Raw genomic sequence first — 27,596 nt, forward strand, 5'->3', positions numbered from 1 at the left:
TATTGATTTTGCTCTTTATCTAGACACAAAGAGTCACCCATGAAGTTTCCACTGTCCTGCATCAAGCTATACCAAATCTTTAATGGACAATAGTACATTGCCATTTAAATAAAACAAAAGTTGCCATAGGTAATTTTACATCTTCTTTTACTAGTGATTTTAAGTCTATTTACACAGTTCTGAAGGGTGCCTTTTTGAACAGAGATTCACAGTTATACCATATTGTGTGCATTTCCTCATTAACAGCCTTTATTGTGCTTTAGTAGATATTTAGGTCCTTGAAAATATTCACCTTCTTTTGTCGTCTTATCGCTTTTTGCTTTTCAATATATTTATTTATTCCAGATTTACTTTAAATATTCTTTTATTGCTTGTTGCATTTTTTATTAGAAGGTGTATTAATCAAGGGTGCCACGTTCAGAATTGTATTAATCTAGTTAATGTATTGCAATCAGACAGAGCTTATTGAACTGCTTAGTTGATTCATAAACATAGATGCTCTTTAATTTGTTTATAATGGTCATATCGGTGTTTATATAATCAGTTATTTGTGCATTTATTTTTAATTAGAACAATCTGTAGAATTTAACATACAATACAATGCAACTGTTTGTGTAGCGCTGTTCTCTGAATGCAGTTGTCTTCACTGAGTGCAGGTGGAGAGTGATGTGAACAAATTCTCAGGTAAAATACAAATATATATTATACTAATTGCTAAATGCAGAATAAGCACATGTGATTTTGTTAAAACATACAGAAAACAAACTAGAAACTGATTAACGTTAAAGTCAACCAGTAATATCTGTCCATTAATTAATTGTTGAACTACGGCCAGTTAATAATGGGGGAGATGAAAATTATAAGAGAGAAGGTCAAAGACAAAGACACAGTCAGATTCCTAGAGACCTCACCTAACTAGCCACGTACCCCTTCCTGGACATTCTATAATAGAGGATGTGGTGGGATGTCCAATTTGATGCTTGCCAACTGATGATTCCAATGTGCTCAATATCTGAGATATCCATAGACAGTAGAGCAGTGGTACCAAATGCCATATCAAGATACCAAGAAGAGAAGCAGATTACAGAAGGGTTAGTTACAATTTATAAATTTTGTTATTTATATTTTTATACAAACGCCTAACAAACATAGATGCAGTACGCACAACTAATCAGCAGCTCTAGTCAGACTATTCTAGATTAAAGTACTCAGCTTTCAGCCTGGATTTAACAGCTGAGACTGGTTGGGTATCTCTTATATTAGCAAGCTGATCATTCCACAGTTTTGGGGCACTATGATTAAAACTTCGACCTCCCACTGTCACATACAATATCTCACACAATTAATAGATTCTAAATTATAAAATATTTAAATTGGAAAAATTCTGTGTTGTGGTAAATGCTTTTAATGCCATTATGTTTAAGCTTATCTATAGTTGTCCATCAGTGATCATATTCATCACTGGGGATGTGATTCACCAGAATCAAAATCCATACATTCAGGAAAAGATTTTAAATTTAAAAGGTATTTCCAAAATGCTTTTTATATAAACTGTAGATAATGAAAAATATCATTTTTTGCCTGAACTTGCATAATGCATTTGCATTACAAAGAAGTAAGTGTATAAAATGGGTTTTGGAGAAGAACTAATTTTAGCTTTAGTAAAAAACAAAAGAATCAGATTTTCAATTACATTTATAGCAAGTAAAAAAATCCATCCTAAAACAGTAGGAATGAGACATAAGTTATAAGATTTATCAAACTGAGCTAAAAGCGTTTCTCTGAAATGTATGAGAGTTTCCTTTATAAACCCTCAATTTTTAAATCACTTTTAAGTTTAAAATATGCTGTTTTGCAAAATGCATGTTCATTACATTAATATTATCAAGGCAAAAATGTTGTTCATTATTCAAATGATTTTCTGAAATTAGCACTTACTCTGTTTTACAGTAACACTACGCTGCTGGCCATGGATATTAGACATACTTTCCTAATCCTGTATGTAACTTTAAGAATACTATTTGTGCTTACTACACCTAGTTAAGTGGGCTGCACCATGATGCAGTGTATAGTGTTTCTGCCACATTAATCCAGCAAACTGGGTGTCAGTCTACTGCCTTGCCACAGGCTAGGTTTAAAATGCAGGTATTTCATTTGTCTAAATATTTCTTCTCCCACATGAGTATACATTAATTGATGATTCCACTTAGTGCAAAGATAGGTGTGTGCACAAGCGGATTGTGCATTGGACTGGCACCTGGCTTGTGCCCGATGTTTGTGGGATAGATTCTGTCACAGTACAACCTTGAATTGGAATTAGTAGCCTTGAGAATGTTACGTTATCGTGTTCAGTCCATGCCTATTGTGTAAACATGTTTAAAAAAGGTTTTATAGTCTCTTTTATGTAATTGCATCATCCCATTCAAGGTGAAGAAAGACACATAGCCCACCCTAGCAATCATTTTCGTAAGATCAGAAGAAACCTTAAATCCCTGATCCCCACAAGCACAACTAGGAAGTATAAGTAACAATCACTGTCATTAGCAGTAGAGTGTTGTACCGTGTTAGCCATATATTGATACAAGGTTACACCCTTGCCTGATGAAGGGGCCTTAGCTGCCTTGAAAGCTTGCATTTGTAATCTATTTAGTTAGCCAATAAAAGGTGTCATTTCACCCTACTTTATCCTGTATCAATATATGGCTACCACGGTACAACACTCTACTGCTATGGATATACCAGACACCACAATGTACCGGATTCACATGGAACTTAAAACCCGATGGAAGAAACTAGCCCACTTGGACAGAGATATCTTCTTCTTGACCAAATGCAAAAAGAAAAACTTAATTCCTAAAGGCCTCTTGATACAAAATCCAACCATATACACTTACAACAGTTGATTTGCAGAAAAGCTATGCATCAGAACCTCAGAGAGGCTACAAAACCATCTAATAAAAATTTGCTACAGCCTCAAAAAGAATATCCAAGAAGAGGTCTACAACTTCATTCTTGTCCTGGAGAACAACTTGCAAGATATGGTTAAAGAGTTGCAATTATATTACAAGAGACTCCAGAGACTTCTGATCAAAAACAAAAAGAAAAAGCTACAAAGACTCAGAGAGAAAGCTGGATGCTTACCCACATCATCAATAAACATGGAGCATCAGACCTGTATTACTAATCTTTCTTCCTACACACCGAACGAAAATGACACGTCAGTACTCTCAAAGGGCCTCTCATTCTGTCCAGCTAAAGCCTATTGACAAAATCATACTCTGCTGTGATATGGAAGAATTTTTCAGAAAGTTCAGACTTAAAGAATTCTTCCATAATAAGGAGGACAGTAATACACAGGAAGCAAGCATGAGCCAATACAATAATTCCACCAAAAAAACCCACATGGACACCAAAACCGGAAGAAACCCCACTCTGGACAGATACATAGACAGCTTCCGACAGAGGGTCAAAACTGGGATCCTGGACCGAGAGCAGAACCAGGTATACAATATCAGTTTACAAGAAAAACAAGCCATACATTCTAGGTTACACCTTGCCTGATGAAGGGGCCTTAGCTGCCTCAAAAGCTTGCATTTGTAATATATTTAGTTAGCCAATAAAATGTGTCATTTCACCCTACTTTCTCCTGAATCACTGTCATTGCAAAGGTACATACTGTACAAGTTGAAATAAAGATAGTTTGATTAAAAATGGTTGATTGATCTGCTTGTTGATGTTGACATTTTATTGGATATAGGAAAGTAATTAAATGAGCAATGGTTGATAGCTGTGCTTTTAACATTTAATTGGCATACAAATGTATTTACAGTTATTTGCGTCTGGTGGAAATTAGAGTAATGCGTTTCACAATATAACTGTCAGTGCATTATAGCCCCACTTAAATCAGCTTTCTGTTTATTTTTAGATGACCCAGGAGCAGTACATTTTGGCTTCACAGCCAAATAATCTTCAGAGACCTGGAAGTGCTCCTGCATATCCTGTGGGTATATATGGCTGGAGGAAAAGATGTTTATACTTCTTTGTTCTACTGCTACTGGTTATAATGATAGTAAATTTGGCTTTAACTATATGGATTCTAAAAGTCATGAATTTCACAGTGGTAAGTAATAAATTGCCTTTTTTATACTTTTACTATTATTCACTTTGTAGTCCTTTCTTTGTCACATGTACAATATAAGATTTACTTGAGAATACCGCTGTACTGACACAGTAAGAACCTAATTATTATTATTATTATTCAATTTGAACTTATTCTACAGCCTACGATTGGCAACACTTATTGCTTGAGTTCAGAGACTGGTTATTGGTGTCAAATGATTCAAAACTGATTGCATCAAATTTTTTGATTATACAGTATTGGGTTAGACAGTTTATTATGAATTAAATTTATGTGTTTTATGGGAATGTTTCGGTGAAATTATGATTTTGTTGTCACACCCACCATAGACTATTTGTTAACTGACAGGTCAAGTACCCTTTAGCAATGTATAGACTTAAATGCGTGTACTTTTCATGTCAATTTTACTAGTATAACTTTTCTTTTTTTCTGGTTTGCCACCTGCCACTTTAGGATTGAGGGCAGTTGACCCAATAGCCCATAATAAATGCACCTATAACTGTATTCTACATTTTATGTTGATGTATTTATGAAATAAACTAAAAAGTATCGTATCTGATTGAACCTCATTGCAAAAAAGAGAGAATATTGTTCCTATTCTTTAATGCACCTGTACAAATCTTTGCATAGAGTACTTTGTTAACACATAGGAAGAAATTATCATTTTCCCTTTTGTTAATATTTTCCTGCTACTAAAGCAATCAACATACATTATTATTTTCACATAAACAGAGGTTGTATACTATTCATCGCAGTTTCTTCACAATTAATTTATTACTTGACAATGAAATTGAATTATTTATATTATCTGCAAGGCCAAAAAGATGGATAAAACCAGAGTTAAGAATTAGATATATTTTTGGGTGACCCATCAACTTTTTATAGTAAGGTAATTTTAAAAGGTAATATGAAATGACAAAAATCAAAATTATACTATATATTATATGTTACTTGTCGAAGACAGGTAATAGAATTATCTTAAAAATATTTAATATCTCTTGCTCTATGGGTACCTTCAGTGCTTCCCTATGTATCATCGTGCATCTGAACCTCTCTTGACCAGTGTTCCCTCTTTTGAGAGCATTTCCATAAAGCCTGCTTTTCAGACTCTGTCACTTTGAGGTGCTTTGCTTGCCTCCTGTCTGCTTTTATACTTCCCATCTTTGAACATGAAAGCTGAAGGCGACTCACAGTGTGCCTCCTATGCCTTTACTCCTCCTTGTGTGCCTTACACTTGCACTTCCTCTTTCGATTGATTCACCAAAGTCAAACTAACCAAAAAGATTACTCTAAAGGACTAGAAACCCACACAGACCTTAGCATTTTATTATATAGTTTATACAGCTGTTGTATGTTTTGAACTGATACTGCTAGTTGATGTATTAATTAGGGTTAGTGCATGGCTGCATTGGTGTGCATCTTCTATTTAAAAAATGGTAATTGGTATTTCCTTGCTAAAGAAGAAAGAAGGTTAAAGACAAAAAAGTTTTGGTTTTATATCCTTCATCAGGTGTGCAACTGAAAAGTAGTTAAATATATAGGGGGTCTTTTTGTATCAAACAAATACAGTGCAGATAAAAAAAGAAAAATTCAGAGTAGGTGAGAAAAAGCTGCCATTAGAGAAAATGAAGGGTGGAATTACAAAATTAGCCTAGTCATTAAAATTTGGAGAAATATGTGATCCCAGGCTGAGAATGAGCTTAGCTTCTTCTGTTTTTATTTGAAAAGTGTCTTTGAAGTCCTGTAAATGACCACAAACATAAAGATCAGTGTCTCTGTGATCAGGGGATGTGAAGTGTTCCCCAATAGGATTTGAAAGGTCTTTGATCGTAATGGCTCAAACAAGCTTCCTGAAATGGACCCTGGTTCTCCAATAGAGATGGCTTGACACTTCCTACAACAAATTCTTTAAAGGAGATTTTTAAACTGGCAGTATGCCCAGTGTTTAACACTGGGCTCCCTGAAGCCTATGAAAAAAGTTGTAATCTTAGAAAACCATAAATTCATTTGCACCTCTCCATCAGTGTCTTTGTTTTGCAAATGTGTCAATCAGCACAAGCAGCAAGCAGCCTGCTATCCCACCCTCCCCACACTGATGGAGCTGAGTCAGTCACAAAATTCTCAGAGCGCAAGTGTGTTTATCTGGGTGTGAGGTGCCTGACGTTAGGGTATAGGGAAAATAATATATCGTTATTTGGGATACATGCATTTCATGTGTGTTCTGTGTCTACAACAATCTGGGTAATTGTAGGATGACAGGAAATGCGAAGCAAGAAATGCTGAACACATTCCTAAAACAGAAACATTTTCCACGTTATAGTAATAATGGCATGAAGTTTATAATATATGAAGACTTTAGTCCAAATATCAAATAAACGTGTACTTTTATTCAAGAATATAACCAAAGAAATAAAAAACATTCAATTTACATGTTGCTGTCAATGAGTTTAAAACCCAAGCTCAAATGTCAATTGACAGAAAGTGGGCATGTCTTCTTGAATGGTGAAACGGTAAGAACTGCTGCATTATAACCAAAAGGTTGCTGATTCGACTCCAGGTGGTCCGCGTTTTGAGTAGTGTGCTGCTATTATTATTACTAAAAAACAATAAAAACATACATTTGATTTGAGTCTGTAACACCCGGTGTAAATTTTTATTCTTTTATTTTATTTTAAATATTTATTCTTTTATTCTGTCAGTGACATTCATGTGGTACAACGAACCTGCCACTCTCTTTCTCTGAGTTGATGGTGTTTATCTCTGTTCTTTTCACAAGAGCAGTGATGACCACAGTTGGTGCCGTGGTTGATAACTGCTCAGAACTATTTGTTGTACCAGCAATCAAAGATACAATGCCCCGTGACCGCTGTCAGATTATCATGCGGCATTTGCACTTTGACAAAGACACCTTTGCAGAACTTGTAAAAACAACAGATTTGCATGTGCATGTGCAATGCTACTCCTTATTTAGGAAAAGATCCCAGTTGTCCCACTGGAGAAAGACTTTCTGAGACTGTGGTCATAAAACTGTTTCTGGACAAAGGCAGAACCCTAACAACAGTTAACTTTTTCATGCCGCATTCGCTGGCTAATAAACTGCTGCACTTCAACACAACTCTGCTTGGCACCATAAAGTGGGACAGGAACTTCCACCTGCAGCTAAACTCACTTCAGTACACGGGTAATTCTCCACGCTAGTGTTTACATCTAGCAGTGCCATGCTGATAGTGTATGCGGCCCAAAAGAAGAAGAGAAGTTTTCAACAGAAGAGCAGAGTAGCAAGATAAATCTACGTGCTAGTAGTGAAGTAAAGACAATTACTGCTTGTTTTTTCCTTCTCCACTTTAAGTCCATCTGGAAGTACACCAAACACAGTTGTTAAAGGGTTAGGAGTGATCATGACATCAAGGCTGTCTGACAGGCATTTAAAGATTTTGGTCCAGAATGATGTTAATTTGGAACAAAAACAAAACATGTGGCCTAGTGAGGCTGGAGCTCGATTGCAATGTTCGCAGGTACGCATTTGCATTTTGGACAAGTTTAAACAAGATAGATGTGCTTGATAAAAGATTTTAAATATGCTTTGCAGATATGGAGCTGAAGTGTATTCTGTGCAAGGCTGCCCTCCACTCCTTTTCTGAAATGTTAAGTAAGAGGTCCTTTTCCCATTGTACTCTGTGATCTTTGAAAGGAAGGAACTTTAAAATGTCTTAATATATTATAGAAATGCTGTCTGAGTTATCAAGACTGGTCAATATTTCTTCCAGAACAGAAGTAGGTGGGAGAGGAGGGAAATTGGGCAGGTTAAGTTTAGCAAAGTTTCTGATTTGGAAAAAGTGGAAAAAATGTGTTGATTGGAAAATAAATTTGGAGTGTAATTGTTCGTAGGATGAAAAGACATTATCTATGTACAAATCTTTAAGTGATTTAATCCCATACGTTTTCCAGGGTGGAAAAAGGTGGTTATTGTGCAGAGGTGACACAGATAAAAGCTTCTCTATCCTGAACTATTTCCTACATTGGTTCCATATTCTGAGTGAATGAAGCACAAATGGGTTGTTAGTATATTGACAATAACTTGTGTTTACTGGGGCACAACGCAAGGAATATAAAGAAGTACTGCAGGATTTTATATATATTGCGGACCAAGCCTGTGTATGTTAATCTATTTGTGTCAATGTCCAGATTTTCATAGCTTGTATATTTGCCGCCCAGTAATAAAATTGAAAGTTAAGTAGAGCCACGCCACCTTCTCCTTTGGTTGTTGTAGAGTCAACCTTTGGATGTGTGGATTTTTTTTGAATTCCAAATAAATGAGATTATAATTTCATCTAATTTCTTATAAAATGATTTGTTAATGAATATGGGGATGCCTTGGAATAGAAAAAGAAGCTTAAGAAGGATGTTCATCTTGACAGTGTCAATTTTCCCTGCTGAAGTGATATGGGAGGGAAGACCATCTATGTACTTTCTGTTTAAGTTTTTCCATGCAGACAGCAAAATTTTGTTGAAAAAGAGCTTGATGTTTACTTGAGATGTTCACCCCTAGGTATTTAAACTGATTTGCGATGATAAAAGGGAAGGTGTCCAATCTAATGTTGTGTACTAGAGTGTTTAATGGAAAAAGCACACTTTTATTCAAATTAATTTTGAGTCTAGACATCTTGATGAATATTATTTAAACATGACAAATTACCATTTTTTCTTTTATAGTATTCTGTTGTGTTTATAACACTGTGCGCTCTTTGATATGTACAGTACATGTAGAAATCCATAGCTTTTTAGGAGAACAAAATCTCTGAGCTACAGTAGACACAATGATATTTTGAGTGGCAGTTCTTCACAGTTTTTAAAGGTTTTTAATACATTTCTGTTTATTTAAGTAATGTTAACAAAGACCAGTCACAGGGGATGCAGGCAGCAAAAATAAACGTGTGGATTTTAATGTTGTAGTCGTTAAAAAAGTGTCATAGTTAAATTTTTATTTTTCGAGCAGTCATATTGAGTGGCACCTAATACAAATGTTATTCCATATTACACAAAATTGCTAAAAAGGTAATATTGCACTGACAACTTTTAACTCGTCAATAACTTCAAATTACATCCCTATAGAAGTTACAGTCTGTCAGCTTTACAGGTTATTTTGTAATATCTAGTACATTTAAATTACAGTTGGGATTTTTGTCAAGTTAGAAACAAATTTTAACATGATTGTTACAGGATTATTTTTTTTCTTATTGGCAATATGTAGAGTCCAGAATTTTTTTCTTAGCCATGTGGTAATCAGGCTGTCAAAGTACATTTAGCCATTTTCTTCACGTTGTCCATGTAGGCTCCCTGTGTTCAGCAATCATTTCGCAATCAACATCCTGCTGACTTAAACCTCAAAAACAGTATATTAATAGTTAAAGAAAATGCTTATTGTAAAATAAAAATCTAAAGTGCACTTTTTAATCAAAATTTTTGAAATTATAGCTCATTATTTGTTTTTTTTTGCAGACACTTCATTTGTTGATTTATTGGCTCACACATCTGAGTCCCATGATATAAATATTTCTGTCAATATTCTGATTCACCCAAATAATTTATTGAGTAGAAGTGGTAACTAAATCATTACATGCAATAGCTGGTAAAATTTTAAAAATGTTTACTGTGTAATTTGAAATTGCATAAACTATTCAGTTGTGGATGTTTAAATGTATACAAGAACACAAAATTCTTAAAAATTTTGTTATATGAAATCTTACTAAGATTTCTTCACAGATTATCACAATGCTAACCTTTTAAAACAGCGGTATATAAACAACCAGAACTCTACCAGTTATTACATTACTTAGGCATATATACAAATATTTACAGGTACATTGATATTTTGTCATGGATTCACTTCTAATAATATATTTCAAAAAACATTTTTTTAGCTGATGCTCACTGATTTTTTAATTTTTTTATTTAAGAAAGCAGTTTTCTTATAAATAGCACTTTACCAGTTATTGCAGTAGTTAGGCAAACAGCACATGTAAATAATTACATTCATATTTGATGAAACGAACATCTATTTATAAACTCTCTATTCTTTCTCTTTTCCTTTGTTAAAGTGACAGAAAACACACTGGCCTTCATTCACAACTGGCCAGTTTTATAGTAATCTTACACTGCATGTATGGATTGTGTGTGAAGTTATTAAAGAAAGCTCACATGCACACAATGAGAAAATGTAAAACACAGAAAACACTAACTAAAAATTGAACCAAGTCACACATGATGTAAATGAGCAGCAAAGTATGGAGTGTCAAAATGTCCCTGTTAAGAGGAATGTACTATAAGGAAATAAAAATGAAGAGCAACAGCATTGTATGAGTACTATGTAATCAATCACTTTATATTGAATTTAATTTCAGTATGCTTTATTATTAAGCACAACTTAATTTAACTTTGACTATACTTTTCTTCACAAAAACATTTAATTTGAATATATAACTCCATACATATTTTTTTCAATGTACACCTGCAATATCCAGATGCAGGACTTCCAGCCAAAAATACAGTTATCCCTTGCAATTCACAGGGGTAAAGAATGCAGAACCCACACGATTGTGAAAATCTGCAATCACTGTATTTTTTAAGTTTATTGTACTAAATAAAATGCAAAAAGTTGCATGAAATGTGGGATAGAATGATCACAGTTCAATCAAATCACATGTGTGAGCCTGGCTACCAAGACAAAGTGCATAGTTCAGCAATTTTTTAGTAAACTAACATTTTGCAAAATTTAACTCATAATAAATTTGTGTGTATATTTATGGCAGTAAATGACAAAAATAATTAATATTATAGATACATAAGAATTCCAACAAAATAATCCAAAAGACGATGAACAATAAACACTCATGACATGGTCCAGTTTTGCAGATGCAGATCATGGTGGTTTAGTTATGAAATGAAATCCCCCATGAAGAGCCTCCTGAAAGTTACGTAAAGTATCCTACCATGATACCGACGTAAGTGAAGATGTGTAGAAGTTCCAGCCCAGACAAAATCACACAAACATGTGTGCACAGGGCATCTACATAAATCCAGAGAAAACTGTAATCCGATGGGTGTAATTGTAATCCAGTTCTGCAAGAAGGCGCTGAAACAAAAAGACCACTGATTGTGATCTTGGCAGCTTCTTATGACTCATTTTTAAAGCTAGCGCCCTCATCTTCTTTTGCCCAGCAGCATTTTCAGTTGTGGACGCTAGGGGCGCTGTTGCCCCGTGAAACCCAACAGATAGACGTCCAGGACACACGTATAAAAGCAATAAGAAGAATTTTTAATATATTTCTTAAATACAGTGCACAAAGCACCATACACGCCACAATCCACCAATAACAATAATCAATAATAATACAATAATAATCCTCCACTCCCAGCAGCTTTGTCACCCAACCTCCCAACTCCGGCTCTCTTTGCTGTGTCTGCAACAGTCCTTTATATATTCCTTGACCCGGAAGTGCTCCTTCTCTTTTTCCGGGTCAAATGCCACATCATCAGTCATCAAGCATCCCGGAAGTACTGTGGGCTTCCGTCCTCGTGACTCCAAAGTACTTCCAGGTTGTAGGAAAAATAGGAGTCCCCAGGTCCTTTATGAGCTCCCTCTGGCGGCACCCACGGCACCCAACCGGGCTGAGAAAATGGACTCCATGTCCCATGATGCCCTGAGGGAATCCAGGGTACAGTTACTATCCAGGGGAGCTGCCACCTATCGTCTTGGGGGAGGCAATGTTCTGGAAAGGCTGCCCTTCTCCATTCTTCCCGTTCTGGGACATCCCGACCGGATTGAGCTGCCAGCCGTCTATCACATGGTAACTAACAAAGCTGCCCAATAGCGCAATACTCCCCAGGTTGCTGAGATTTGCTATCCACTTAAGTATTGCTGCTACAACGTTGTTTGTAGTTTTCAGCAGTAGCTTGTAAAACATGCAAAATAACTTCCATTTAATTATTAAAGACAAACCTGCAAATAGGCAGATAATTCTTTCTTTCTTTTTTCTTCTTCTTTCGGCTGCTCCCATTTAAGGGTTGCCAGACCGGCTAATATGCCTCTATCTATCCCATTCTTTTACATCATTGTCTTCCCTTACCACATCCATAAACCTCCGCATTGGCCCTCCTCTTTTCCTCCTGCCTGGCAGTTCCATCCTCAACATTCTTTTCCCAATGTATCCCTCACCTCTCCTCTGCAAATGTCCAAACCATCTCAATCTAGCTTCTCTCACTTGGTCACCAAACTGTTGTATCTGTGTTGCCACTCTAATATACTCATTGTTAATCCTGTATGCCCTTGTTACTCAGAACAAAAATCATAGCATCTTCAGCTCTGTCATATCCATCTCTGCCTCCTGTCTTTTCATCAGCGCCACCATCTCTAAACCATAGCTGGTCTCATTACCATTTTATATACCTTCCCTTTCACTCTTACAGGTACTCTTCTATGACAAATCACCCTTGACACTCTTCTCCACTCAGTCCACACTGCCTACACTCTCTTCTTCACCTCTCTGCTGCACAATCTGTTGCTTTGGACTGTTGAACCCAAGAATTTAAATTCATCTACCTTTCACTACCTCTGCTCCTTGCAGTCACACCCTTCCACCACCTTCCCTCTCATTTACGCACATGTAATTCCTCTACTCCTACTGACTCTATTTCCCTTTCCAGCTGCTCTTCCACTTCTCATACTCTTCACAGCTTGCCTCACTTCAGCCTTGCTGATCTCAGGTACTTCATGATTTACTATGTCAACTTCATCCAACCAACACTCTCTCATTTTCTATATTCTATTTTCATAAGTCCTTCAAAGTACTCGCTCAACACACTCTCCCTGCTTGTCAAGAAATTTCCATCTACATCCTTTATCACCCTGACCGGCAGCATGTCCTTCCCTGCTTTGTCCCTACGTCTGGCCTATGGATACAGGTGCTTTTCTCCTTCCTTTCTGTCCAGCTTCATATATAGCTCAACATATGCTTTTTCCTTAGCCTTCACCACTTCTTTCTTCACCTTGACCCGCATATTTTTACACACCTGTCTGCATTAGTCATCTCTCTGGTTATCCCAATTCTTTTTTCTAACCTCTTTCCCCTGTCCAGGTGTCACACCAAGCACCTTGCTAGCTCTCTCCCTTACCAATTCAGTTGTGGTGTTCCAATCATCTATCATGTCATCACCACCACCCAGTGCCTGTCTCACTTCCTCTATGAATTTCTACCAATAGTCTTACTCTTTCAGCTTCCACCACCTGATCCTAATTCCATTCTCACCCTCTTCCTCTTTTTCACCTCAAAGTTCATCCTGCATACCACCAATCGATGGTACACTATCCCCTGCCACCACCATACAGTCTCTAATCTCTTTCATATTGCATCTCCTACATAGGACACAGTCCACCTGTGTGCACCTTCCTCCACTCTGGTATGTCACCCTGTTTTCCTCCTTCTTCTTAAAATGTGTATTCACCACAGCCATTTCTATCTTTTTTGCTAAATCAACCACCATCAGCCCTTCAATATTTCTCACTTTAACACCATACTTGTCCATCAACTCCTCATCACCACCACTGTTCCCTTCACTATTGCACCCATTAAGGTCTGCTCCAATCACCACTCTTTCTTCTTTTGATATACTTTCCACCATTTTGTCTAACTCACCCCAAAAGTCTTTCTCCCTCATCTCACATTCCACTTACGGAACATACGTGCTGATGACATTTAACATTACCACTTCGATTTCCAACTTTATGCTCATCACTGTGTCAAACATTCTCTTCACCTCCAAAGCACTCCTAACATTCTCTTCTTTCACAATTACCCTTACCACATTTCTCTTTGCATCCACACCTTGGTAGAATAGTTTGCACCCACCTCTGATGCTTCCGACCTTACTCTTTCTCCACTTGGTCTCCTGCACGCATAGTATGTCTACCTTTCTTCACTCTATTATATCGGCTAGCTCTCTCCCTTTACTAGTCATAGTGCCAACATTCAAAGTTACAGCTATGAACTCCACACTCTAGATTTGTGAAATGAACCAATAACATACCTTTTTTTTTGAGAGAAAAACATAAAAGTTTTTAGAGTAAATTTCCCACAGAAGACACACAACCCAAAATATATTATTATACTAGCAAAATACCCGCGCTTCGCAGTGGAGAAGTAGTGTGTTAAAGAGGTTATGAAAAAGTAAAGGAAACATTTTAAAAATAACGTAACATGATTGTCAATGTAATTGTGTTGTCATTGTTATGAGTGTTGCTGTCATATATATATACATATATACACATACACATATATTATTTATATATATATATATACATATATACATATACACACGTCACGTCTACTATCCGCTTTATGGGTGATGATTCTATTACTCTTTTTATCTTTATTTTATTTTATTGTAGAATCAACTCCTATCTGCGCACACCAGGGCGGCCGTGGGCGGATGCGTATAGCGTATTCACTCCATGTTATCGTGCATTGCGCTGTCACTGGTATTTTGATAAAAGAATTTGAACAACATATAAGAAGCGTATAAATTATTAAACAGTAAAACATTAACATTTAAGAAGTAAAGTTACATTGAGTACTACTGCAGTGCCTTCGGGTATACCTCATTTTTTGTTTGCCCATTACATGCTTAAATGTATACATTTTTTGGTGTACCTACCCGAGAACACGCGACATATAACCGACCGTGGGAGAAGCATGGACTTTAAACACGCGTTGAGTTCATCTGCTGGTCTCCCTTGTGGAATAACTGGTAATGTTTGACTAAAATCTACAGCGAGTAAAACGACATTACCTCCTATTTTTTTTGTTACGATCTCTGAGATCTTGCTTTTTTCGGTTCAAGGCTTCATAAGCTCTTTTATGTTCCATGGTGTACTTATCCCAAACCATCATCTTTGAATGTTGCAAGACTTTCGCCTTGTATGTAGATCGGGGTAATTACATTCATTGCATTCCTAGTCTGAATCACAATCTGATTGTATGGGTGGTTACCTGGCAGGTAACGCTTATGCTTGGTCATCAAGTCGTCTAACATCCGCCACGTGCCCTCTTTTAATTGCGAGAAGCAGATATATATAGCCAAATTCTCGCGCTTCGTTGCGGTGAAGTACTGCTTTTAATTTTTTATTAAGAAGAAAAGAAAACCTTTTTAAACTGATCGAAAATATACCATTAACAATTTGTTAAGGATCTGTTTTTTTGTGAACCTCCCTTTTCACAGCTGTCGTGCTACGGCGTGTGTTTCGTTTATTTGACAGTATGTAGATCGTGGTAATTACATTCATGGCATTCGTTTTCTGAATCACAATCTGATTGTATGGGTGGTTACCTGCCAGGTTACGCTTGTGGTTGGTCATCAAGTCGCCTTACATCCGCCACGTGCCCTCTTTCTGTTCCAAGAAGCAGATCATAGAATGGTTTTAATAGTTTACTTTCAAATAATGCAAAGAGTATGCGACACGTGTTTCTCCCTAACTCTGGGCTCATCAGGCGTACACACTCACTGCATCCCCTCTCGAAAATCGAATCTCTATCGTCAGCGCCAGTGTTGAAGCCCCTAATGTTGCGGTCAGCAAGTCGGCTAACATCCGCCATGTGCCGTCTTTCAGTTGCGAGAAGCAGATCATAGAATGGCTGAAATTGTTTACTTTGAAATTATGCAAAGAGTACGCGACACGTGTTTCGCCCTAATTCTGTGCTCTTCATGCGTACACACTCATTGCATCCCCTCTCGGGAATCGAATCTCGAACGTCAGCGGCAGAGGTGAAGCCCCTAACGTTGCGCTACGGCGTGTGGTTCGTTTATACCTCGTGTCTTCTCATTAAACTTTTATCTTGCGAATATGTTATTGCAATCCGCAGCGGGAGCGTTTCTATAAACTTAATTTAAACTTACGTTTTACACCGTGCTTTGTTTCCCTTATGAAGATGCTTGTATGCTTCACTCGCTTGCTTCTTATTGTTTCACTCCCTTCTCAATTGTTTAATGAATTTTTTGTTCTTCGCTGTTTGCGGCTCTTCCTTCATTTCGCCCTACTGCGTTCACAGTCTTTTCACGTGATTACGTGAGAGGCGTGATGACGTGACACTCAACTCCGCCTCCCACGGCCATCGAGCTGCCGTCCATTACAGTATATTGTCAAAAAAGAGGTTCCAGTTATGACCATTATGCCTTGAATTTCGAAATGAAACCTGCCTAACTTTTGTAAGTAAGCTGTAAGGAATCAGCCTGCCAAATTTCAGCCTTCCACCTACACGGGAAGTTGGACAATTAGTGATGAGTGAGTGAGTGAGTGTGTATATAAAGGCTTTGCCTTTTATTAATTAGTATAGATATATATATATATATATATATATATAGATAGATATATACACATACATACATATATACAGTATATATATATATATATATATATATATATATATATATATATATTGTGACAGTTTGAGGTCTGGGTCTCTCCCAGATCTTCAATGATCTTCCTTATCGCCGTCATCATCTGTAAAATACCTCACACGGGCTCGATTAATCTCTCGAGTTCCCGCACGTCTACAAAGTTATTTATTTCGACAGGAGGCAAGTTTACTTCCTTATTTTTCTTACCTGCCGGCCGGGAGCCAATGAGCACGTGCTGTGACGGGCTTCGCGGAGGCTTCTGTGATTTGGAGTTCTTTTTGTCTGAGGGCCGGGTTGCCTTCTTCAGCTAACTGTGGTCTGTTTTTATTAATTTGTCGACAGACCGATCAGCCACTTCCTGGCCCTCCTTACCTTCTTGCGGGGTGAACGGTGCTTCGCTCACCTCTCCCTTCCCCTTTAGAAAGTCCAAGTCTGTTTTTTCTTCAACGAAGGCGCAAACAGCGGGATGTGGACCTACTACTTCCCAGAAAGCTTCGGGTTGGGTCACGTGTCCCTCGCCGGCTGCCGACATGCGGAAGTCTTTTGTCTCTCGCACCGGCTCGAACGAGAGTGTGCCACCGTCAGTGGGAGCCTTGTCTGCATCCCACAGAGCCTCCCAATGATTTTTTCTGATGTATGTGCAAGGTACAAAGTGAGTTATTTTAAACTTATCAGCAATTATTTTCCCGGTACATACCTCGTTGCAGTCCTCCTCTGCAGGCTTCTCCCGATCCATGTGGTCGCTCCTACGCTTCTCCCGAGCATCGGCCATTATGAGAAGAGCTGCTCCACTGGCGCTGCAGCTCTGCTTACCGCTCTTCTTCCCCATAACGGACTTGGTGCAGGTAGATTCTGGCGATGTTACTGCGTGTCCTGATGCTGCCGTCTTAGGGTTCTCTGTCCACAGAAATTTTTTAAACAGATCCTCTGCCAAACCGACTGCCAGAAAATCCTGCCGACTACGCCACTGTGACAGTTTGAGGTTCTCTCGACCCCTTGAACCCTCTGACCACTCTTCAGACACCACGTAAAAGTCCAATTATTATTTATTTGGACAATATTAAAGTGCACAAAGCACCTACACTCCACAATACTCATATAATAAATCAATAATCAATAATACAATAAACAATCCTCCACTCCCAGACGCGTTGCCACCCTTCCACCCAGCTCAGCTCAACGCTCTGGTGTTTCACTGTCCTTTCTATAGTCCTTGACCCTCTCTGTCAATGTGACCTGGAACACTTCCGGGTCAGATAAAAAATCCTTTTCTTCACCCAGGAAGCACATCGTTCCCTTTGTCCATGTGACTCTAACGTACTTCCTGGGCGTAAGGCAAATAGTCTCTGTGCCTCCCTGCAGCGCCCTCTAGCGGGCCCCAAGGTATCCAGCAGGGCTGGGAATAAAAACTACATTGTTCAGTATTCCCTGCTGGCATTCGGGTCACCTCCATTCTGCAGGAAGGGCTCCACCTGGCGGCCTGGGGGTATTGACTGGGATGAAAGGCTGGCCACATATCACAATAATATATATATATATATATATATATATATATATATATATATATACACACATACATACATAACATATATACATACATACATACATACGTATATACAGTACTATGCAAAAGTTTTAGGCAGGTGTGAAAAAATGCTGTAAACAAAGAATGCTTTCAAAAATAAAAGTGTTAATCATTTATTTTCATCAATCAACAAAATGCAGTGAATGAACAAAAGAGAAATCTAAATCAAATCAATATTTGGTGTGACCACCCTTTGTCTTCAAAACAGCATCAATTCTTCTAGGTACCCTTGCACAGTTTTTGAAGGAACTCGGCTGGTAGGTTGTTCCAAACATCTTGGAGAACTAACCACAGATCTTCTGTGGATGTAGGCTTCCTCACATCCTTCTGTCTCTTCATGTAATCCCAGACACACTCGATGATGTTGAGATCAAGGCTCTGTGGGGGCCATACCATCACTTCCAGGACTTCTTGTTCTTCTTTACGCTGAAGATAGTTCTTAATGACTTTGACTGTATGTTTGGGGTTGTTGTCCTGCTGCAGAATAAATTTGGGGCCAATCATACGCTTCCCTGATGGTATTGCATGATGGATAAGTATCTGCCTGTATTTCTCAGCATTGAGAACACCATTAATCCTGACCAAATCTCCAACTCCATTTGCAGAAATGTAGCCCCAAACGTTCAAGGAATCTCCACCATGCTTCACTGTTGCCTGCAGACACTCATTATTGTACCGCTCTCCAGCCCTTCGACGAACAAACTGCCTTCTGCTACAGCCAAATATTTCAAATTTTGACTCATCAGTCCAGAGCACCTGCTGCCATTTTTCTGCACCCCAGTCCCTATGTTTTCGTGCATACTTGAGTCGTTTGGCCTTGTTTCCACTTCAGAGGTATGGCTTTTTGGCTGCAACTCTTCTATGAAGACCACTTCTGGTCAGACTTCTCTGGACAGTAGATGGGTGTACCTGGGTCCCACTGGTTTCTCCCAGTTCTGAGCTGATGGCACTGCTGGACATCTTCCAATTTTGAAGGGTAATAAGCTTGATGTGTCTTTCATCTGCTGGCCGACCACTGCGTCTACGATCCTCAACGTTGCCCGTTTCTTTGTGCTTCTTCAAAAGAGCTTGAACAGCACATCTTGAAACCCCAGTCTGCTTTGAAATCTTTGTCTGGGAGAGACCTTGCTGATGCAGTATATCTACCTTGTGCCTTGTTGCTGTGCTCAATCTTGCCATGACATGAAACTGTCTTCCACAACCTCACCTTGGTAGCAGAGTTTGGCTGTTCCTCACCCAGTTTTAAGCCTCCTACACAGCTTTCTGTTTCAGTTAATGACTGTGTTTCAACCTACGTGTGACATTGATGATCATTAGCACCTGTTTGGTATAATTGGTTGATCATGCACCTGACTAGAATCCTACAAAATCCCTGACTTTGTGCAAGTGTACCTATAAGAATTGATGCTGGTTTGAAGACAAAAGGTAGTAACACCAAATATTGATTTGATTTAGATTTTTCTTTTGTTCACTCACTTTGCATTTTGTAAATTGATAACAATAAACAATCATTATTTATATTTCTGAAAGCATTCTTTGTTTACATCATTTTTTCACACCTGCCTAAAACTTTTGCACAGTACTGTATATATATATATATAATATATATATAAAAAAATCTTGGGTCGAGACGTGATCATCTCAGAGAGACAATTTGACATCCTGCGAGACTAGACATTACAACCTTAGGAAGCAAGACCCGTGAGATGGTGACTTCTGCATGTCACATCCTAGACATCTAACCTCACAGTTGTTGGAATGCTTTTGGCAGACACACCTCGTGTGCTCCCAGCTCTTCAATATGTTATACGTTCTAGATGGCACATGAATGACTAAGCAAAGAAGAAAGAGCAGCATGTCAAAAAGAGACATGAAAGCGTTGGAGAGAAAAGAAGGCAAAAAAGGATGCACAAGAGAACAATAATAATCTATGTGCAAATTCAGAAAATAAGGAAAGTAATAATCAGCATGGACCAAGTGGAATTGAAAAGGTCAAATCCGGGAATTGTAGGTCAAATCCGGGTCAGAAATAAAAGACTTAATAATGACGTTCAAAATTGTTGGCGCAATACACCTGCAGAGCAGGTTAGAGATTATGAAAGCAGTGGAAATCGAAAGGCTCAAAAAAAACGTTGGTGCGATACACATGCAGAGCAAGTTAAAGAATATGAAAGTAGGAAAATTCGAAAGTATCAAAAAAATATATAATAAAGATCGCATTAGCACAAACAAACGGAAATTATTATTCGGTGAAATAACGGAACAGCAAAAATTAATCAAATATATGGACATAGGTGATATGTCAGAAGTATGTAGATATTGTAAGGCTTTAAAGTTTAAGTCGGAGACTTGTAGATCGGCTAATTCCTGTTGCCATCAGGGAAAAGTAGGCGTATTCGCGAGAATTAAAAGATTTGTTGTTTGGTGAAAGTGAAATCCACAAATACTACAGGCAAAATATCTGAGTCTACAATAATCTTTTCGTGTTTGCATCATTCAGTGCTCAAAATGTAGATTTACACGATTCAGGACCATACGCTATGAGAATCTGTGGTCCCGCAACAATTAAAGCTATTTAAATATAAATGGATGGATAAGTTTAAGAAGAATATGTCTTGTATACTAAAATTAATTTTATAATTTTAGAATATTTTATCAAATATTTGAAGAAATTATTTAATAAATTGCTCCAAATCAAGAAATATAAACACTTTACAGATGAATTTGTTTCTATTGCTTTTAATATGCTAATACTGTATTAATACTAAATCCTCTATGGACAACTGGTATATGTCAATCTTTTTTTTTTTTTACATGCAAACAATTCTTGCTTTCAGTTATTTATTTTTTCCTGCTTTTCATTATTCACCTTTTTGAACAAAATAATGTTATAGGTTAACACATTAAATATTTAAATACATATTAATGTGGGGATAATTAGGAATTGACTGCATTTTAAAGAATGTGAAGAAAATTGAAGTACTATCTCTTGACTTGCTCTATAAAATTCTAATTGGATTAGTAGTCAATCATTTATATCACCCATAAAAGAGTATCACTACATTCAAAATTTAATACAGCATACTCTTTCAGGGCTTTTTATAATCATATTCTATCCATCCATTTACTGTCTCTTTATCTATTAAAGTCTTCAGGAGGATGTTCTGATTCTTCAACTGAATAGCTATTGCTCAAATAAAATAGCCTGTATTTTATATTAATCAGTAGCCCATAGCTAATGGTGAATTCTGTAGTTCTTATTGTTCTTCGTGCTGCTTTACTAGGAGCAAACACAGAAAATCCTTAACATTTTTTTTTTCTCTTTGGTAGTTTTAAGTATAAATAGATTCTATTCCCTTTCACACAATCATGCAAAAATGGAAATTTTGCTAAGAAAAGTGTCTTGACGTGAATAATAACAAATGTATGAGTGGGCTGAAGAATATAATTTACAAGAAAAGCATACTTTATTAAAAAAGAGAAAATAAATTGTAATAAAAAGGGGTTTGTCTGTTTCTCTTCTACACCTCTTTTACAAGGTATAAATGCAGTAGTTTATAAGTATAATATGTAAAAGAGGCAACTTCATGTTCATTTTCAAATACTTTAGAATTTTAATCCATGCTTGCTATACTCACTAAGGTTAATTATAAATATCTGCAAATTATATGCATGTATATTTTTAATTATAAGAAAAATTAACAGTACATTTAGCAATACTTAATAATGCAGTCATAAAGTGGCATTCACAATATGGAACACAATACAACAGTAATCAGTATATAGTGTCAAGGATACAAAATGGCCTACTGAACTACAAAATGACAGAACAACTCAATCAGTTATATTCTGGCCTCATGACACAGCATTTAAGAATTACAAATTTTGAAAAAAAGAAAAAAAAAGTAGTGCCCAGAAAGAAAAAGAAACACCTCAGGAGTAAGAACGAGAAATCTAAAATAGCGAGACTGAATCTTTCCCCTTAATGGCATAAGATTCTCACCTTTGGTGTCCAGAATATGTTCATCTTTGTAAAGCAGTGTTTTTCAACCAGTGTGCCGTGGCGCAGTGGTGCACCATGAGAGCTGCCCGGGTGTGCCATAGAAATAAAAAAGTGTTGTCTGAACCTGAGAGGGACAATCTCCGCTGGAAATCAAGACCTGTCTGAGGAGGACAGGAATACCTGAAGAAGCTGGCATAAAGGCAGCTCTGTGATCACTATATTGCAGAAACAGCACTTTGGATGTGTCTCCTGGCTGCTAGAGTCCATCTGCCTGGGTGTGTGCTTACTAGCAAGTCTCATAGGGCAGGTGGATAGTGGGCATATGAATTGCATCTGAGACCAAGAGGGGTGGGAAAAGGGACAAAACAGCTGGGAGATGCCACCAACGAGCTTAAGTGCAGTGTCTGTGAACACTGATCTTGGAGCTGCTTTTTTACTGGCCTCTCCGGTAGTCCTGCCCCGTCGGACAATTGAGCACATGTATGAGATAAAATGTGTTTGTGGTTAGTAAAATAGTAATGTGCTTTGAGATGTTTTAGTTTACAAAAAGTGTGCCACCACAGAAAAAAGGTTGGGAAACACTGTTCTATGGGAACCACCAAGAAACAATTTTTCATTCCAAATGAACAAAAAGGAAATATGGGCAGTTGCTTAAGGTGTGTCTCTTCAACAAGAAAATATAGATGCTACACCAGATGACATATGACATTTCTATGATAACATGTAACAATGCATTCAAGAGGATTGCCAAGGGTCCCTAAAGTGCTGGAAATTGCCCTGCCATTTACAGAAATTGCAGTTATTCAAAGACGTGACTGAGATCTTCAATTTTTTTATACTTGTACTTGTACAGCCTCCATCCAACCATTTTCAGCCACTTATCTGGGTCTGGAACAGGATGGCAGCAGTCTAAGCAAAGATACCCAGACGTCCTTCTTTTCCCACCACCTCCTCAAACTCATCCGGGGGAATACCGAGGCATTCCCAGGCCAACCAAGACATATAATCTCACCAGTGATTCCTGGGTTTGCCCCTCAGTCTCTTCCCAGTTCAACATGCCCAAAACACCTCCCCAGGGAGGCATTCAGGAGGCACCCTAATCAGATGTCCAGATCACCTCACCTTGGTGTATTCAATGCGGAGGAGGTTGCATTGGAGACTCCCCTGACCACCTTATTGTGTTGGAGGGGTTTGTGTGTCCCAATGATCCTAGGAACTATATTGTCAGGGGCAATTGTCCTTGGTGGGGTCACTCAAGACAAACTCAAGGTTCTAGGTGAGGAACCAGACTAAGTGTGGTTCATATTCACCTCTAAGGAAATTCAATTCATGGACTCAGTAACCCAGAAAAGGGAAACCAGGACCCTGCCCTGGTGCCTGGCCTGGAAGGGGAGTTTATGGGTGAGAACCTGGTGGTCAGCCTTTACCCATTTCATCCAGCTGGGCTCAGCCTGATGGAGCAATATTGGTCAGCCCAGGCCCAACCACCTGCAGGAAGTGCTTTAAGGATATGGTACATGGTGGCTTGGGTGGCAGTCAAAGGCAGGTAGCTTGAGATACCCTGACTCTAGAGACATGGAATGCTTGTTTAGCATTTAAAATAATTTGCGCTGAACTAATTATAACAAATTGAATTGTCTTCTACTTGTACTGAATATAATACTAAGGAGGAGGGGGGAATTTCAATATTTAACTGACAGCTCTAAATTTTCTGCATGTTTGTACACTTGTTATCATTTTAAATATCTTTTCTTTATTTAATTTACACAGATTCAAAGGTTTCTTTGATTTAAAACAGCGTTCCTAGTAAAAATAATAGATATAGAGTTAAATTTAATTCGCCTGAATAAACCGACCTCTTTAGAAAAGATGAGACACAAATGTCATTAAGATGAAACAGTAATGTTAACACTTTTGGAAATGCATTTTTCTGATCTATGGAGTAAGACCTTTAGTAAAATCTTTAGCAATCATAATGAAGAATTACATGGATTTCTATAGATAAGTTTAATTAATGAAGTGCTGGGCAACTGCAAAAAAGAAAAATACATTTTGTATGCCTGATAAGATTAATTAAAAGACATCGTGGAAGAAAAGCTGTTGTATAAATTATGAATATGATTTGCTCAAAACCAGTTACATATTTTAGTGTTATCTTTGTAAAGAAGTGGGTCACTTAAATTAATGTTTAACTTATGGTCACTTTACTTATCGGTATAATGTTTAAACTAAGATTAAAGATAAATTTATTCTGTGATGGGAATGTATATGAACCATCCTAGGTGAAAGGAATGGACTTCATCTGTTAATCAATTTTCTAACCCTGATTATTCCATTACAGGGGCATAGTGAGACAGTAGCAGACACCTAAACAAGATCATCCCTGCATGCAAAAAGTGCATGGTTGATCAAATAGTGTACTGCAGGGTATACATTCTCACACTTCCCACACTCACTCATACAGACACAAATTAACTCAGCACATGCATGGTATGACAGAGGAAAACCAGAGAAAGTCATACAGAGAAACCCTGTTGGGAATAGTTGTGCAAATTCCAGCAATTGTGCTGTCAGTCAGTTGAAGATATTGGAGCTCTGAGGCAGTATACACCACACAGCCATACTGAAAGGAAAGAACTTCATCAAAAAAGTCACATCAGTTTGATTAACTGTTGTATAAAGCAGGAACAATTATTTCTGGGCATATCATATTTTTCTTTTTCCTTTAATTTACTTTCAGTTCGCAGTGATTTTAGTGTTTTCTCCTAAATTCTTTGTAACTGCTGTTGAATATTTCCAAAACCAAAGAGATGGTAGTGGACTACCATAGGCCCAGACCTCCACTGAGACCCGTCCCCATTGAGAGGGTTGATGTGGAGTGGCGTCAAAACCTATAAATACCTTTAAGTGTAGTTGGTTGACAATCTGGACTGGTCAGAGAACACAAAGTCTCTGTTCAGGAAGCTGGATCTATTTTCTGAGGATGCTGGTTCCTTTAGCATATGTAAGAAACTCCTGCAGATGTTTTATCAGTCAGTGGTTGCCAGTACTGTCTTCTACACTGTGGTGTGCTGGGGGTGGGTAGCGTAAAGAAGAGAGATGCCGAGTATATTGACAACCTGATCAAGCGAGCAGGATCTGTGGTTGGTATAGAAATGAACTCTCAGGAGATAGTTGCAAAGAGGAGGACATTATGCAAGCTGCTATCTATTATGGACAATGAACATTACTCACTATACCCCACTTTAATTAAACAGAGGAGTCAGTTTAGTGGTAGCATGCTATCACAGAACTCAATGCTACAAAAGATCTTTTGTCCCCAGAGCCATTAGACTCTTTAACTCTTCCCAACAGAGGCAGGGGGTGGTTGAGTTCTGGCCCTGATGCTGCTTCTCTGCTCATAAGCTATATTACCTGTATTAGCTATGCACTACATCTCATATGTCACTTCTTGGTCACTACTGTATAACCTTTCAGAACGTGTCACTTTACCCTGACAGCTTAAGTCATGTCCCTTTATTTCGTTTCACTTTATTTCAATATTAATGTAATTTTAGTATCTGTAATTTTTATATTCTGTGCCACCTGTCACTTTGGTAGTATAGTATTATTTACTCAATTCCCATTACACTGGCATTATTGTATGCACCAGCATGTGACTGCTTTATTTGTATAGTATTTGTAATTTGCATAGTGTGCACTTAAATGTTTGTATTTAACTTTGTATAATTCTTTGCTAATGGTACTTAAATTTCCCTCGGGATCAATACATCTATCTATAATAATAATTCTTTGCATTTATATATCGCTTTTCTCACTACTCAAAGCGCTCAGCAATTGCAGGTTAAGGGCCTTTTGGCATTTACGGGATTCGAACAGGCAATCGGAGGCACCCTAATCCCTATCTATCTATCTATCTATCTATCTATCTATCTATCTATCTATCTATCTATCTATCTATCTATCTATCTATCTATCTATCTATCTATTTATTTTCGGAAATTTAAAAATGAAAAACAAAAACATTCTAGATTCATCACACTTCGTTACAGTGTGTTAAAGGGTTAGGTTTTCCAGTGTAGTTATCTTTTACTGGTAACATTTTTAGTTCTTGTTAATCTTAAAAATGAGCACAAAATGTGCTGTTTGTATTGCCATTGAATGGATTATACTCAGATATTCACCTTCAATGTGATAAAATACCAGCATAGCTTGCACATGTGCTTCAGGAACGTCTACACTTTACAACACATCATTTCTTGTGCTTATCATACTTAACAGCAGGTGTTCTGGATGTCTGACAGTTACTGCAGATGTTAGTCTGTTTTTGAGAAGCTAACCTAAGGTTATTGAGTTAACCTGTTAAATGGCCATGTAATAGACTGGTGCCCTGTCCAGAATTTGTTCCTGCCTTGTACCCTATGCTAGCTGGGAAAGGGTCCAGCTCACCCATGCGTGACCCTGGTCTGGATTAAGCCAGTGGGTTAGAAAATGGCTTGACGCAGTTAAGCATGATGGATCATACAAGAATATTTGGACTTATATAATATATAAATATTTTTTGTATGTTATGTTTTAGAACATCCGAATAACAATACAAACACTGCATATAAGATAGCTCATTGTACACACAAACTACCCAATATAACCAGGTTTTCATCAGATTTTCAGGACCCAGAAGTAGGTAAACTGAACATTTATCTCTTGCTGCCAGTTTTCATTCACTTGATGATGACAGACAATGTTTCACACTGAAAATTCATAGCTCCCCCCCAGACGCAGAATATTAGAACAGTTGTGATATGAACAGACCATTCAGCCTAACAAGCTTGTTCATCCTATTCACTTAGATTTGTCAAAATAACATTAAATCAAGATTTAAAGTCCTGCTGTCGGACACACTACTTATTCCATGTGTCTATGGCTCTTTGGGTGAAGAAAAATGTTAACATTTGTATAAAATCTGGCCTTAATATGTACCTAACAGTGCCTCTTGTTCTCTTGTGCTCTTGTTGAAGAATATTGTGAAGTAACAGCTGAGAAAGACCTTTTTAGCCTGCTAATGAAATTTATGCATTGGTGCCAGCTTTGTACATCCTTGCTGATTATCATGTTAAGCATGTGCTTCTACCTCATCAGTAACTTATATATCTCATATCTACAGTATCCGCCTTCTAATAGACTTTAAAGAGTTCACAGGACTGGTTTTCATATTTCAAATTCTTGAATAGAGAGCAATGTATACCTACTCAGATGTAATAAGCTACACTCTTAAAAATAAATGTGCCACAGCAGTTCTTCAGAGCGATGCAATAGGTGAATCACTTTTATTTCCCAATAATCCCATCCTCAAGAAAGTGACAGAAAGAAGCTTTATTTATTTAGGTCTGTAACAAGCTCCATACAGTAATCAACCATCA

At 37.6% G+C, this 27,596-nt stretch overlaps 1 protein-coding gene across 1 annotated transcript in view; it reads left to right on the forward strand.

The window, feature by feature from the left end:
• Positions 1-3,925: 3,925 nt before the first annotated feature.
• The window catches only part of LOC114652066 (zeta-sarcoglycan), a 595,628-nt gene continuing 571,957 nt past the window's right edge, over positions 3,926-27,596 (forward strand). The window contains exon 1 of the mRNA XM_028802246.2: positions 3,926-4,120. Coding sequence (XP_028658079.2) covers positions 3,926-4,120 — 195 coding nt within the window. The remainder of the gene's footprint in view (positions 4,121-27,596) is intronic.

The sequence above is a fragment of the Erpetoichthys calabaricus genome, chromosome 5, assembly GCF_900747795.2.
Source record: "Erpetoichthys calabaricus chromosome 5, fErpCal1.3, whole genome shotgun sequence".
Taxonomy (NCBI): Eukaryota; Metazoa; Chordata; class Cladistia; order Polypteriformes; family Polypteridae; genus Erpetoichthys; species Erpetoichthys calabaricus.